At 46.1% G+C, this 14,655-nt stretch overlaps 1 protein-coding gene across 3 annotated transcripts in view; it reads left to right on the top strand.

Moving 5' to 3' along the window:
• The window catches only part of IQCA1 (IQ motif containing with AAA domain 1), a 242,073-nt gene that overhangs the window by 39,259 nt on the left and 188,159 nt on the right, over positions 1–14,655 (top strand). For all 3 annotated transcript variants that reach the window (XM_056533244.1, XM_056533245.1, XM_056533243.1), the window contains one exon: positions 7,216–7,543. In XM_056533244.1, the coding sequence (XP_056389219.1) occupies positions 7,216–7,543 (328 nt within the window). The remainder of the gene's footprint in view (positions 1–7,215; positions 7,544–14,655) is intronic.

Below are 14,655 nucleotides of genomic sequence, written 5' to 3'. Positions count from 1 at the left end.
ATCCAGTCCTACCCAGACATATTATGGCTATATGCATGAGCCATATATTTAGAGCCATGGATAGGACAGGATATAGTATGTTAGAGAAGGAAGGCCTTTCACATGGAAATCTGGTGGCCCAGGCTTTCCTAATGTAACAGGATGGTGACTGAACCTTCCCTGGTTCCCTATATATACTGTCACGATGCCGGCTGGCAGGAAGTGGATCCTCTGTGCCAGAGAGGGATTGGCGTGGACCGTGCTAGTGGACCGGTTCTAAGTCACTACTGGTATTCACCAGAGCCCGCCGCAAAGCGGGATGGTCTTGCTGCGGCGGTAGTGACCAGGTCGTATCCACTAGCAACGGCTCAACCTCTCTGACTGCTGAAGATAGGCGCGGTACAAGGGAGTAGACAGAAGCAAGGTCGGACGTAGCAGAAGGTCGGGGCAGGCAGCAAGGATCGTAGTCAGGGGCAACGGCAGGAGGTCTGGAACACAGGCTAGGAACACACAAGGGAACGCTTTCACTGGCACAATGGCAACAAGATCCGGCGAGGGAGTGCAGGGGAAGTGAGGTATACATAGGGAGTGCACAGGTGAACACACTGATTAGAACCACTGCGCCAATCAGCGGCGCAGTGGCCCTTTAAATCGCAGAGACCCGGCGCGCGCGCGCCCTAGGGAGCGGGGCCGCGCGCGCCGGGACAGGACCGACGGGGAGCGAGTCAGGTACGGGAGCCGGGGTGCGCATCGCGAGCGGGCGCCACCCGCATCGCAAATCGCATCCCGGCTGGAGGCGGTATCGCAGCGCACCCGGTCAGTGGATCTGACCGGGGCGCTGCGGGAGCGAGAGTGTAGCGAGCGCTCCGGGGAGGAGCGGGGACTCGGAGCGCTCGGCGTAACAGTACCCCCCCCCTTGGGTCTCCCCCTCTTCTTGGAGCCTGAGAACCTGAGGACCAGATTTTTATCTAGGATATTGTCCTCAGGTTCCCAGGATCTCTCTTCAGGACCACAGCCCTCCCAGTCAACCAAAAAGAAGGTTTTTCCTCTGACCTTTTTGGAGGCCAGTATCTCCTTTACAGGAAAGATGTCTGAAGAACCGGAGACAGGAGTGGGAGAGATAAGTTTAGGAGAGAAACGGTTGATGATGAGTGGTTTAAGAAGAGAAACGTGAAAGGCATTAGGAATACGAAGAGAAGGAGGGAGAAGAAGTTTATAAGAGACAGGATTAATCTGGCACAAAATTTTGAAAGGACCAAGATAGCGTGGTCCCAATTTGTAGCTGGGAACACGGAAGCGGACATATTTAGCGGAGAGCCATACCTTGTCTCCGGGAGAAAAAATGGGGGGAGCTCTTCTTTTCTTATCAGCAAACTTCTTCATGCGTGATGAAGCCTGTAAGAGAGAATTTTGGGTCTCTTTCCATATGGTGGAAAGATCACGAGTTATTTCATCCACAGCGGGTACACCAGAGGGCAAGGGAGTAGGGAGGGGGGGAAGAGGGTGACGGCCGTACACCACGAAAAATGGGGATTTGGAAGAAGATTCAGAAACTCTGAAGTTATACGAGAATTCGGCCCATGGTAGAAGATCTGCCCAGTCATCCTGGCGGGAGGAAACAAAATGCCGTAAATAATCACCCAGGACCTGGTTAATTCTTTCTACTTGCCCATTGGATTGAGGATGATAAGCAGAAGAAAAGTTTAATTTAATCTTGAGTTGTTTACAGAGAGCCCTCCAGAATTTAGACACGAATTGGACGCCTCTATCCGAGACGATCTGCGTGGGCAACCCGTGAAGACGAAAAATGTGTACAAAAAATTGTTTTGCCAACTGAGGCGCAGAAGGAAGACCAGGAAGAGGGATGAAATGTGCCATCTTGGAGAATCGATCAACGACCACCCAAACAACAGTGTTGCCACGGGATGAGGGTAAGTCTGTAATAAAGTCCATACCAATCAGAGACCAAGGCTGTTCGGGAACAGGCAGAGGATGAAGAAGACCAGCGGGCTTCTGGCGAGGAGTCTTATCCCGGGCACAGACAGTGCAGGCTCGCACAAAATCCACAACATCCGTCTCCAGAGTCGGCCACCAATAGAAACGAGAGATGAGTTGCACGGATTTCTTGATGCCCGCATGACCTGCGAGATGGGAGGAGTGACCCCATTTGAGGATTCCGAGGCATTGGCGTGGAGAGACGAAGGTCTTCCCTGGAGGAGTTTGCCTGATGGAGGCTGGAGAAGTGGAGATCAGGCAGTCAGGAGGAATGATGTGTTGCGGAGAGAGCTCTACTTCCGAGGCATCCGAGGAACGAGAGAGAGCATCGGCCCTAATGTTCTTATCGGCAGGCCGAAAGTGAATTTCAAAATTAAATCGGGCAAAGAACAGAGACCACCTGGCCTGGCGAGGATTCAGCCGTTGGGCAGACTGGAGATAGGAGAGGTTCTTGTGATCGGTGTAAATAATAACTGGAAATCTTGATCCCTCCAGCAGATGCCTCCATTCCTCAAGTGCTAATTTAATGGCTAGTAGCTCTCGATCCCCGATGGAGTAGTTCCTCTCCGCCGGAGAGAAGGTCTTAGAAAAAAAAACACAAGTAACAGCATGCCCGGAAGAATTTTTTTGTAGAAGGACCGCTCCAGCTCCTACTGAGGAGGCATCAACCTCCAATAGGAAGGGTTTAGATGGGTCAGGTCTGGAGAGCACGGGAGCTGAAGAAAAGGCAGACTTGAGCTGTTTAAAGGCGTCTTCCGCTTGAGGAGGCCATGACTTAGGATTGGCATTCTTTTTGGTTAAAGCCACGATAGGAGCCACAATGGAGGAAAAATGTGGAATAAATTGTCTGTAATAATTGGCGAACCCCAAAAAACGTTGGATAGCACGGAGTCCGGAGGGGCGTGGCCAATCTAAGACGGCAGAGAGTTTGTCTGGATCCATTTGTAGTCCCTGGCCAGAGACCAAGTATCCTAGGAAAGGAAGAGATTGACATTCAAACAGACATTTCTCCATTTTGGCATAAAGTTGATTGTCACGAAGTCTCTGAAGAACCATGCGGACATGCTGGCGGTGTTCTTCTAGGTTGGCAGAAAAAAATCAGGATATCGTCCAGATACACAACAACACAGGAATATAAGAGATCACGAAAAATTTCATTAACAAAGTCTTGGAAGACGGCAGGGGCGTTGCACAGGCCAAAGGGCATGACCAGATACTCAAAGTGTCCATCTCTAGTGTTAAATGCCGTTTTCCATTCATCCCCCTCTCTGATGCGGATGAGATTATAAGCACCTCTTAAGTCCAGTTTGGTAAAGATGTGGGCACCTTGGAGGCGATCAAAGAGTTCAGAGATGAGAGGTAGAGGGTAGCGGTTCTTTACCGTGATTTTATTAAGACCGCGGTAGTCAATGCAAGGACGTAGGGAGCCATCTTTTTTGGACACAAAGAAAAATCCGGCTCCGGCAGGAGAGGAGGATTTGCGGATAAAGCCCTTTTTTAAATTTTCCTGGATGTACTCAGACATAGCAAGAGTCTCTGGGGCAGAGAGAGGATAAATTCTGCCCCGGGGTGGAGTAGTGCCCGGGAGGAGGTCAATAGGACAGTCATAAGGCCTGTGAGGAGGTAGAGTCTCAGCTTGTTTTTTGCAAAAAACATCCGCAAAGTCCATATAGACCTTAGGGAGACCGGTTACAGGGGGAACCACAGGGTCACGGCAAGGAGTACTGGTAACCGGTTTAAGGCAGTCCTTGAAACAAGAGGGACCCCAACTCTTGATCTCCCCTGTGGACCAATCCAGGGTTGGGGAATGGTGTTGAAGCCAGGGTAGTCCAAGGAGAATTTCGGAAGTGCAATTGGAGAGGACCAAAAACTCAATTTTTTCGTGGTGAGGTCCGATGCACATTAGGAGGGGTTCCGTGCGGTAACGCACGGCACAGTCCAATCTTTCATTGTTAACGCAATTGATGTAGAGAGGTCTGGCGAGACTGGTCACTGGGATGTTGAACCTGTTGATGAGAGAGGCCAAAATAAAGTTTCCTGCAGATCCGGAGTCCAAGAAGGCCTTAGTGGAGAAGGAGAAGGTAGAGGCAGATATCCGCACAGGCACAGTAAGACGTGGAGAAGCAGAGTTGACATCAAGGACTGTTTCACCTTTGTGCGGAGTCAGCGTACGTCTTTCCAGGCGGGGAGGACGGATAGGACAATCCTTCAGGAAGTGTTCGGTACTGGCACAGTACAGGCAGAGATTCTCCATGCGGTGTCGTGTCCTCTCTTGAGGTGTCAGGCGAGACCGGTCAACTTGCATAGCCTCCACGGCGGGAGGCACAGGAACGGATTGCAGAGGACCAGAGGAGAGAGGAGCCGGGGAGAAAAAACGCCTCGTGCGAACAAAGTCCATATCCTGGCGGAGCTCCTGACGCCTTTCGGAAAAACGCATGTCAATGCGAGTGGCTAGATGAATGAGTTCATGTAGGTTAGCAGGAATTTCTCGTGCGGCCAGAACATCTTTAATGTTGCTGGATAGGCCTTTTTTAAAGGTCGCGCAGAGGGCCTCATTATTCCAGGAAAGTTCTGAAGCAAGAGTGCGGAATTGCACGGCGTACTCACCAACGGAAGAATTACCCTGGACCAGGTTCAGCAGGGCAGTCTCAGCAGAAGAGGCTCGGGCAGGTTCCTCAAAGACACTTCGAATTTCCGAGAAGAAGGAGTGTACAGAGGCAGTGACGGGGTCATTGCCGTCCCAGAGCGGTGTGGCCCATGACAGAGCTTTTCCAGACAGAAGGCTGACTACGAAAGCCACCTTAGACCTTTCAGTAGGAAACTGGTCCGACATCATCTCCAAGTGCAGGGAACATTGTGAAAGAAAGCCACGGCAAAACTTAGAGTCCCCATCAAATTTGTCCGGCAAGGATAGTCGTAGGCCTGAGGCGGCCACTCGCTGCGGAGGAGGTGCAGGAGCTGGCGGAGGAGATGATTGCTGAAGCTGTGGTAGTAGCTGCTGTAGCATCACGGTCAGTTGAGACAGCTGGTGGCCTTGTTGCGCTATCTGTTGTGACTGCTGGGCGACCACCGTGGTGAGGTCGGCGACAACTGGCAGAGGAACTTCAGCGGGATCCATGGCCGGATCTACTGTCACGATGCCGGCTGGCAGGAAGTGGATCCTCTGTGCCAGAGAGGGATTGGCGTGGACCGTGCTAGTGGACCGGTTCTAAGTCACTACTGGTATTCACCAGAGCCCGCCGCAAAGCGGGATGGTCTTGCTGCGGCGGTAGTGACCAGGTCGTATCCACTAGCAACGGCTCAACCTCTCTGACTGCTGAAGATAGGCGCGGTACAAGGGAGTAGACAGAAGCAAGGTCGGACGTAGCAGAAGGTCGGGGCAGGCAGCAAGGATCGTAGTCAGGGGCAACGGCAGGAGGTCTGGAACACAGGCTAGGAACACACAAGGGAACGCTTTCACTGGCACAATGGCAACAAGATCCGGCGAGGGAGTGCAGGGGAAGTGAGGTATACATAGGGAGTGCACAGGTGAACACACTGATTAGAACCACTGCGCCAATCAGCGGCGCAGTGGCCCTTTAAATCGCAGAGACCCGGCGCGCGCGCGCCCTAGGGAGCGGGGCCGCGCGCGCCGGGACAGGACCGACGGGGAGTGAGTCAGGTACGGGAGCCGGGGTGCGCATCGCGAGCGGGCGCCACCCGCATCGCGAATCGCATCCCGGCTGGAGGCGGTATCGCAGCGCACCCGGTCAGTGGATCTGACCGGGGCGCTGCGGGAGCGAGAGTGTAGCGAGCGCTCCGGGGAGGAGCGGGGACCCGGAGCGCTCGGCGTAACATATACAGCATTGGACATTTTTATTTTTTTGTTGTGGAGAAGTGCAGTTATATTGGCTTCTCAGAAACGATGGTAAAACTGCTCAGTTGTGTCATTGCTCCCAGGAAAACTTGCTGACAGAATTACAGGTCAGTTTCTGAGAAGCCGATTTAACAATGACGACCAATATAGCGCAACAGCAAACAAGTGAATCAGTCAACATTAAAGGGGTACTCTCGTGGAAAACTTTTTTTTTTTTTTTTAATCAACTGGTGCCAGAAAGTTAAACAGATTTATAAATCACTTCTATTAAAAAATCTTAATCCTTCCAGTACTTTTTAGGGGCTGTATACTAAAGAGAAATCCAAAAAAGAAATGCATTTCCTCTGATGTCATGACCACAGGGCTCTCTGCTGACCTCTGTTATCCATTTTAGTACCTGTCCAGAGCAGCATATGTTTGCCATGGAGATTTTCTCCTGCTTTGGACAGTTCCTAAAAATGGACAGCAGAGGTCAGCAGAGAGCACTGTGGTCATGACATCAGAGCAAATGCATTTCTTTTTTGGATTTCTCTTTAGTATACAGCCCCTAAAAAGTACTGGAAGGATTAAGATTTTTTAATTGAAGTGATTTACAATTCTGTTTAACTTTCTGGCACCAGTTGATATAACAAAAAAAGTTTTCCACGGGAGTACCCCTTTAATCTCACCATGAGTGGTAAGCAGATTGGACTAGTAACAGTTGGTGAAATAAACAATAAGAAAAGAATAACTGGCACCGATACCTTGCGGACGCAGTCCCACGAGTGGGACGGTGTGTTACCAGGTCAGGTAGCCAGTTAATCCAGCCGCGGAGGTGCTAGGACAAGTAATATATATCAATAAGTAATATATATATCAATAATATACACAATATACACAACGATATACACAACAAAGAAAAAAACAGGCGCCGTGCACTCACCGCTCAAACTCTGGTCAGTCGGCTCCCAACTTGGGCTGCTCCTCTGGTACGGTGATCAAGGTAGCGTGGGGCGCTCTGCGCCCCACGCTACCTTGATCCCCATACCAGAGGAGCAGCCCGAGATGGGAGCCGACTGACCAGAGTTTGAGCGGTGAGTGCAGAACGTCCGTTTTTTTCTTCCTAGTAAGAGTTGGGCTTTCCTTTACCTAAGGCAAATATTCACATTTACTGTCCTAGCTCTTTATTTAAATCCCATGGCAGAGCAACTTGTTGATGCCCTCTGTTCCCAACACACTCCATACAAGCCCAACTATGGCTGTGAACCAGTTTATCTAATACATGTTCTAGTACTTAGAACCTTATATCCTATTCCTGTAGAAAGTTCTCAATCATTGTGATTATTCTTAGCTGCTTTTAGTATCATTGGATAACCTTATTTATATCCTATGTGATCTTTTTGTAGATTTTACAACAGAATGTGGGTGGAAGCCCAACAAGATCTGTCCCAGCTTCTCAAGCAGGAGATGCCAGAGGTGCCTCCCAAGCCAGAAAAAGATCGCATGGCAGTTGCCCAGCAGCTCGGGACCCTGTATATCCGATACCTACAGATCTTCCGCAATCTAGAATTGGCGTATGATCAAATAATACATCCACAAAAGAAACGGGTGGTCAGGCTGGTTCTGGACGGAGTGATGGGACGTGTATTAGAACTGAAGGATGAGCTGGTGGAACTGGAGATTTCAGAGTTTCAATACTTTGATGACATTTTGCAAGATCTAAAGCTGGGACCTGTGAGTATTAAAAAACTTACCTAGACGCTCTGTCATTGAGGTCAGACAGAGGTGAGAGTGGTCTTACCAAGACTTTTACAATGTTGGACTCTAACCAAGTTTCTTTATTGCTATACTGTACATCTGTTTAGTTTATAGCCACTGTTCGGTAATCCAGATATCTGGAAACATAAATATGAGGACAGTAGATAACCACTACAGAGAATTGCTAATACTTTCCTAAGATGTCTATACCCATACGTTATCATAAAGCCATGCTTTTCATACCTCACTGACCTTCAGATTATGTAGGTAAGCCTAAACATATGCTAAAATAAATCAAAAGGGGTAATTAATAGATAGGGGTAAATGTGCTGAAAATTTATGTGATATTTCCCTTCTTCAATGCTTTATAAACCTGTTATCCTAAACTTAGTTATTATTCAGAGACCACAAAACTAGCTTTTATCTTTTGTGCCACTTAAAGGGGTTATCCAGAAAAAAAACTTTTTTTATATATATCAACTGGCTCCGGAAAGTTAAACAGATTTGTAAATTACTTCTATTAAAAAATCTTAATCCTTTCAGTACTCATAAGCTTCTGAAGTTAAGGTTGTTCTTTTCTGTCTAAGTCCTCTCTGATGACACGTGTCACGGGAACCGCCCAGTTTAGAATCAAATCCCCATAGCAAACCTCTTCTAAACTAGGCGTTTCCCGAGACAGGTGTCATCAGAGAGCACTTAGACAGAAAAGAACAACCTTAACTTCAGAAGATCATAAGTACTGAAAGGATTAAGATTTTTTAATAGAAGTAATTTACAAATCTGTTTAACTTTCTGGAGCCAGTTGATATATAAAAAAAAGTTTTTTCCTGGAATACTCCTTTTAAATATGAAATTTGCGAAAACTTTTGCACTTTATTTTGCCATACACACAATGTAGCTTTAGGCAGAGAAAAAGTATATACTATTTAGGAAATTCTTAGGGTGTCTCAGGATCAACATGAATTTTGGTGTGGATTTATGCAGAAATCCATGTCAAATCCAATGAAGAATAGCATCTCATGAATGGGAATGGGGTTTCCTGCAATCCATGCATGTTTACAGGCAGTGAAAAATGTCTCCCTTAGGTCACACATCGCATTTATCTGCACTGGAATTCTGCAATACAATGCAAGTAAATAAGGTTCCCTTCTATTCACTTAAAGGGGTACTCCTGTTGAAATATTTTTTTTTTTTTTTAAATCAACTGGTGCCAGAAAGTTAAACAGATTTGTAAATTACTTCTATTAAAAATATTATTCCTTCCAGTACTTATTAGCTGCTGAATACTACAGAGGAAATTCTTTTCTTTTTGGAACACAGTGCTCTCTGCTGACATCTCCGTCCATTTTAAGAACTGTCCAGAGTGGGAGAAAATCCCCATAGCAAACATATGCTGCTCTGGACAGTTCCTAAAATGGACAGAGATGTCAGCGGAGAGTGCTCTCTGCTGGCATCACTAGCACAGTGCTGTGTTCCAAAAAGAAAAGAATTTCCTCTGTATTGTTCAAGAGCTAACAAGTACTGGAAGGATTAAGATATTTTAATAGAAGTAATTTACAAATCTGTTTACCTTTCTGGCACCAGTTGATTTAAAAGAAAAAAAAAATTCCACCGGGGTACCCCTTTAAGGGGCATTCACATGTACAGGATCTGCTGCAATTTTAATACTGCAGATGTTATGTTCCAGAGTTGTAGCATGATGATTGAACACAGCTTTAACCACTTAAGGACCAGGCTAAATTTCATTTTTGCACTTTAGTTTTTTCCTCCAACCCTTCTAACAACTCTAACGCTTTCAATTTTGCACCTACAGACCCATATAATGGCTTGTTTTTTGTGTCATCAGTCTTACTTTGTAATGACATCCCTTTTTTATAACAAAATCTGCAACAAAATGGAAAAAAAATATTTGTGGAGTGAAATAAAAAAATAAAAAAGCCATTTTGTAAATTTTGGTGGCTTCCATTTCAATCCAAGGCACTTTTTGGTAAAAATGACACCTTATCTTTATTTTGTAGGTCCATATGATTACAAGGATATTTAATTTATATAGGTTTTATTTTATTTTACTACTTTAAAAAAAATCTTCTGACCCCTATACATTTTTTATTTTTCCGCATATGGTGATGTATGAGGGTCATTTTTTGTGCCATGGTCTGTAGTTTTCTTTGGTGCCATTTTCGTTTTCATGGGGCTTTTTTATTTATTTTTATACATTTTTTATGGTACTGTATATGAATTGACCAAAAATGCACAATTTTGGACTTTGTTATAATTTAACGTGTACGCCAATTTAATAAACCTCATATTTTAATAGTTCAGACATTTACGCACGCGGCAGTACCATATGATTATGTTAATATTTTATTACATTATTTTATAAAAAAATAATGGGAAAAGGGGGTGATTCTAACTTTTATTAGGGGAGGGGCTTATTCACATTTTTTTTCTAGTCCCCATAGAGGGCCATAATATGCAATCTAGCAAATGCATACACTGAGCTTTGGCTCAGCATTGGTCAGTGTTATCGGTGCTCTGCTGCTCTAGCCTGCTATGGCTGGCTACAGCATCAGAGCACCTATCGGACGACAAGGAGGTCCACTCAGCTGATCGGGACCCGATTTTTGCCACAGATGTACCGATCAGCTCCCTGAGCTAACGGGCAATGTTAGATCCCACATTTAGATCAACTTTGATTGTGGCATCTAAAGGGTTAATGCCAGGGATCAGCATATAACCATGGGTCCTGACTACTGATAGCAACCGGGACCCACCAGGTATAATGGGCGCTCAGCTCATGAGCGCGCTTCAAACTGTGGGAGTGGGACCAGGGCATACAGGGACGCCCTTGGTCCTTGAGTACCAGGATGCAGGGGCATACCTGTAAATCCTTTGTCCTTAAGAGGTTAAATCTGCAGCTTCAAATCTGCAATATCAAATATGCAGCAGATCCTGTAGGTGTGAATATATACTTTACGTGTCCTCACACATCGGATCCGCTGTGAATTTGAAATAGCAGATCCGTAGGTGTAAAATCCACAATTGTGGATTTTTCAATCCAATACAATACACTTCAGAATTGCCTTGAAAGCCACAGCAGATCCTATATGTGTGAATCAGCCCTTAGGGTATGTTTATATATGCGTATTTTGCTGCATGTGTGAACGTACTCTGGGTACTTCAATGGGTAGCAAAAATCAGAAAATCTGCAGCAAAATACACAGCTAGATATGCAGGTGTAAATGTACCCTTATGGTACGTTTAGGCTGGGTTCACATTTATCAGGCATCTGGCATAGCTTTCCTCTGACATGCACCAGATGGAAACCAATGCTATAACTGATCCCATTCAATTAAATGGGACAGTTCACAAACATCCAGTGTGTCAATTTTGATGCCGGAGGGCACCGGACATGGGAACGCAGCTTGCTCCGTTCCCCTGTCCACCGTCCAGAAATAACGGATGCCGGATGCCATACATCTGATGATAACTTGTCATCAGTTGTGGGCATCAGTTGCGTGGAGATCTAGGCTGAGTTCACCTATGCCGGATACCAGACATAGAGTAAGACATACACGGCAAATGTTTTGCAAGTTTCCCCCATTGAAGTCAGTAGGGAATGTGGCAGATTTTCCGCAGCGTAAATTCTGCAGCGGAAAATCTGCTGCGGACAGCCGAGATGAGCCCGCCCACTTTAAAAAACGCAGCGGAAAACCCGCAAAAAAATCAGCGCGTGTGAACGTACCCTAAGGGTAGGGTCACACGTGCTGTATTTTGCTACGTATTTGCTGCTGTGTATTTTCCTACACATTGAAATCAATGGGAAGCAAAATACGCAGCTAATTTTGCTACCCTTTGACTTAAATAAGCAGGAAAATATGCAACAGCAAATATGCAGCAAAATACGGCACGTGTGAACGTACCTTAACCACTTAAGAACCCAGGGCGTACAGGAATGCCCTAACGTCCTGGCACTTAAGGACCCAGGGCGTACCTGTAGAGCTGTGGGAATTCTGCTCCCCGCAGCTCGCCGGGCAGGGACCGGATCGGGATGTCCCCCCAACCCCCCATGTAGGCGATCACCGGCGATTAGCGGCAATTCCGAGTCAATTGGCTCTCCAGTGACCTGGTGACCCAGAAAAAAAGGGTGATAGGTGGTGTCTCGGACCCTTTACCAGCAGAAGTATGGTGGCACGGTTGCTACCTCACGATCGCGTGATTGATCGGTCCGGATGACCGATCAATCACCGAGCCTGCTGGAAGGAGATCTGGCAGCGATTGGGCAAGTCGGGGGTCCCTTACCTGTCCATCAGTGTTAGCGGAGGACCCCGGGCAGCGGCGGCAGCAGCGTCCTCAACGGCAGCAGGATACAGCAGGAGGTGAGTTGTTTGCCTCCTGCTGTTGCTAAGCAACAACTCCCAGCATGTACAGCCAAAGGGCATGCTGGGAGTTGTAGTTTTGCTACAGCTGTGGCAAAACTACAACTCCCAGCATGCACTTTGGCTGTTTGTGCATGCTGGGGTTTGTAGTTATGCAACAGCTAGAGGCACTTTTTTTCTATGAACAACCAGCATGCACAAACAACCAGAGGACATGCTGGGCAATGTAGTAGTGTGCCTTCAGCTGTAGCAAACTACAACTCCCAGCATGCACTGACATACCGTACATGCTGGGAGTTGTAGTATTGCAACTGGTTGCAAAACAGAGTTAAGAAACAAACTGTGTTTTGCAACCAGTGTGCCTCCAGCTGTTGCATAACTGCAACTCCCAGCATGCACGGACAGTCAAAGGGCATGCTGAGAGTTGCAGTTTTGCAACAGCTGCAGGTTTGCTCCCCCCCCCCCTCTCCCCCATGTTAATGTATAGTTTGAGCTGTGGCTGAAAATTTGCCACAGCTCAAACTTGCAGAGGGAAACTCACTGTATGCCCCCGCCCGTGTGAATGTACTCTAAAAACACTACACTACACCTACACAAAATAAGAAGTAAAACACTACATATACACATACCCCTACACAGTTACCCCCCCCCCCCCCAATAAAAAATAAAATGTCTCTGTCTCTGTTTCCAAAACGGAGTCTCCAGCTGTTGAAAATCAACAGCTCCCAGTATTGTGGGACAGCCACTGACTGTAAAGGCATGCTGGGAGTTTTGCAACAGCTGCAGACACCCTGTTTGGGAGACACTGCCGTAGGATATTTTGGTGGTGGATGCAAATCCCCTATACAGCCTCAAATGCGCATGGCGCTCTCTCGCTTTGGAGCCCTGTTGTATATCAAGGCAGCAGTTTAGGGTCACACATGGGGTATTTCCATACTCGGGAGCATTTGCATTACAAATTTTGTGGGACTTTTTCTCCTTTTACCCATTATGAAAAGGTAAAGTTGGGGTCTACACCAGCATGTTAGTGTAAAATGTTTAAATTTTTTTACCCTAACATGCAGGTGTTGCCCCATCCTTTTCATTTTCACAAGCGGTAAAAGGAAAAAAAAGACCCCCAAAATTTGTGATGCAATTTCTCCTGAGTACAGAAATACAACATATGTGGAGGCAAAGTGCTCTGCGGGCGCACAACATGGGTCAGAAGTGAGGGCGCACCATGTACATTTAAGGTCTAAATTGAGGATTTGCACAGTTGTGGCATAAACGCAAAACAATAAATACCCACATGTGACCCCATTTTGGAAACTACACCCCTCATGGAATGTAACAAGGGGGATAGTGAGCCTTAACACCCCACAGGTGTTTGAAAAATTTTCGTTAAAGTTGGATGTGAAAATGAAAAAAAAAATGTTTTTTCACTAAAATGCTGGTGTTACCCTACATTTTTCATTTTCACAAGGGAAAATAGGAAGAAAAGCCCCCCAAGATTTGAAGCCCCATTTCTTCTGAGTATGGAACAACCCCATATGTGGATGTAAAAGGATCTGCAGGCGAACTACAATGCTCAGAAAAGAAGGAGCTCCATTGGAGAGAGAATGTGCCCAAAATTGAAGGCTAGGTGTGTTTACAAAGCCCCCATGGTGCCAGAACAGTGGACCCCACATGTGTCCCCATTTTGGAAACTACACTCCTCACAGAATTTAATAAGGGGTGCAGTGAGCATTTAAACCACACTGGTGTCTGACAAATTAAAATTTTCATTTGCACAGCCCACTGTTCCAAAGATCTGTCAAATGCCAGTGGGGTGTAAATTCTCACTGCACACCTTATTAAATTCTGTGAGGGGTGTAGTTTCCAAAATGGGGTCACATGTGGGGGGGGGGGTCCACTGTTCTGGCACCACGGGGGGCTTTGTAAACGCACATGCCCCTTCTTCTATTCCTACCAAATTCTCTCTCCAAAAGCTTCTTCTTTTCTGAGCATTGTAGTTTGCCCTCAGAGCACTTTACATCCACATATGGGGTATTTCCTTTCTCAGAAGGAATGGTGTTACAAATTTTTGGAGGATTTTTTTCCTTCTACCCCTTGTGAAAATGAAAAATTTGGGGGTAACACCAGCATTTTAGTGAAAAATATCTAATTTTTCATTTTCATGTCCAACTTTAGCGGACATTTGTCAAACACCTGTGGGGTGTAAAGGCTCACTGTACCCCTTGTTACGTGCCTTGAGGGGTGTATTTTCAAAATTAGTATGTCATGTGTTTTTTTTTCTTTTTGCTGTTCTGGCACCATAGGGGCTTCCTAAATGCAACATGCCCCCGAAAACCATTTCAGCACCCACGGAGCACTTAACATCCACCTATTAGGTATTTCTTTACTCAAGAGAATTGGATTACAAATTTTAGTGTGATTTCTCTCCTTTTACCCCTTGTAAAAATTCAAATACTGGGTTTTCAAGACTGTGCGAGTATAAAAAATGAAGATTTAGAATTTTCTCTTTCACTTTGCTGCTATTCCTATGAAACACCTAAAGGGTTAACACACTTTCTGAATGTCATTTTGAATACTTTGAGGGGTGCAGTTTTTATAATGGGATCATTTATGGGATATTTATAATATGAAGGCCCTTCAAATCCACTTCAAAGCTGAACTGGTCCCTGAAAAATTCCTATTTTGAAAATTTTGAGAAAAATTGGAAAATTGATG

This window comes from Hyla sarda, chromosome 8 (assembly GCF_029499605.1).
Source record: "Hyla sarda isolate aHylSar1 chromosome 8, aHylSar1.hap1, whole genome shotgun sequence".
NCBI classification, from domain to species: Eukaryota; Metazoa; Chordata; class Amphibia; order Anura; family Hylidae; genus Hyla; species Hyla sarda.
This window is presented reverse-complemented; position numbering and strand designations above follow the sequence as displayed.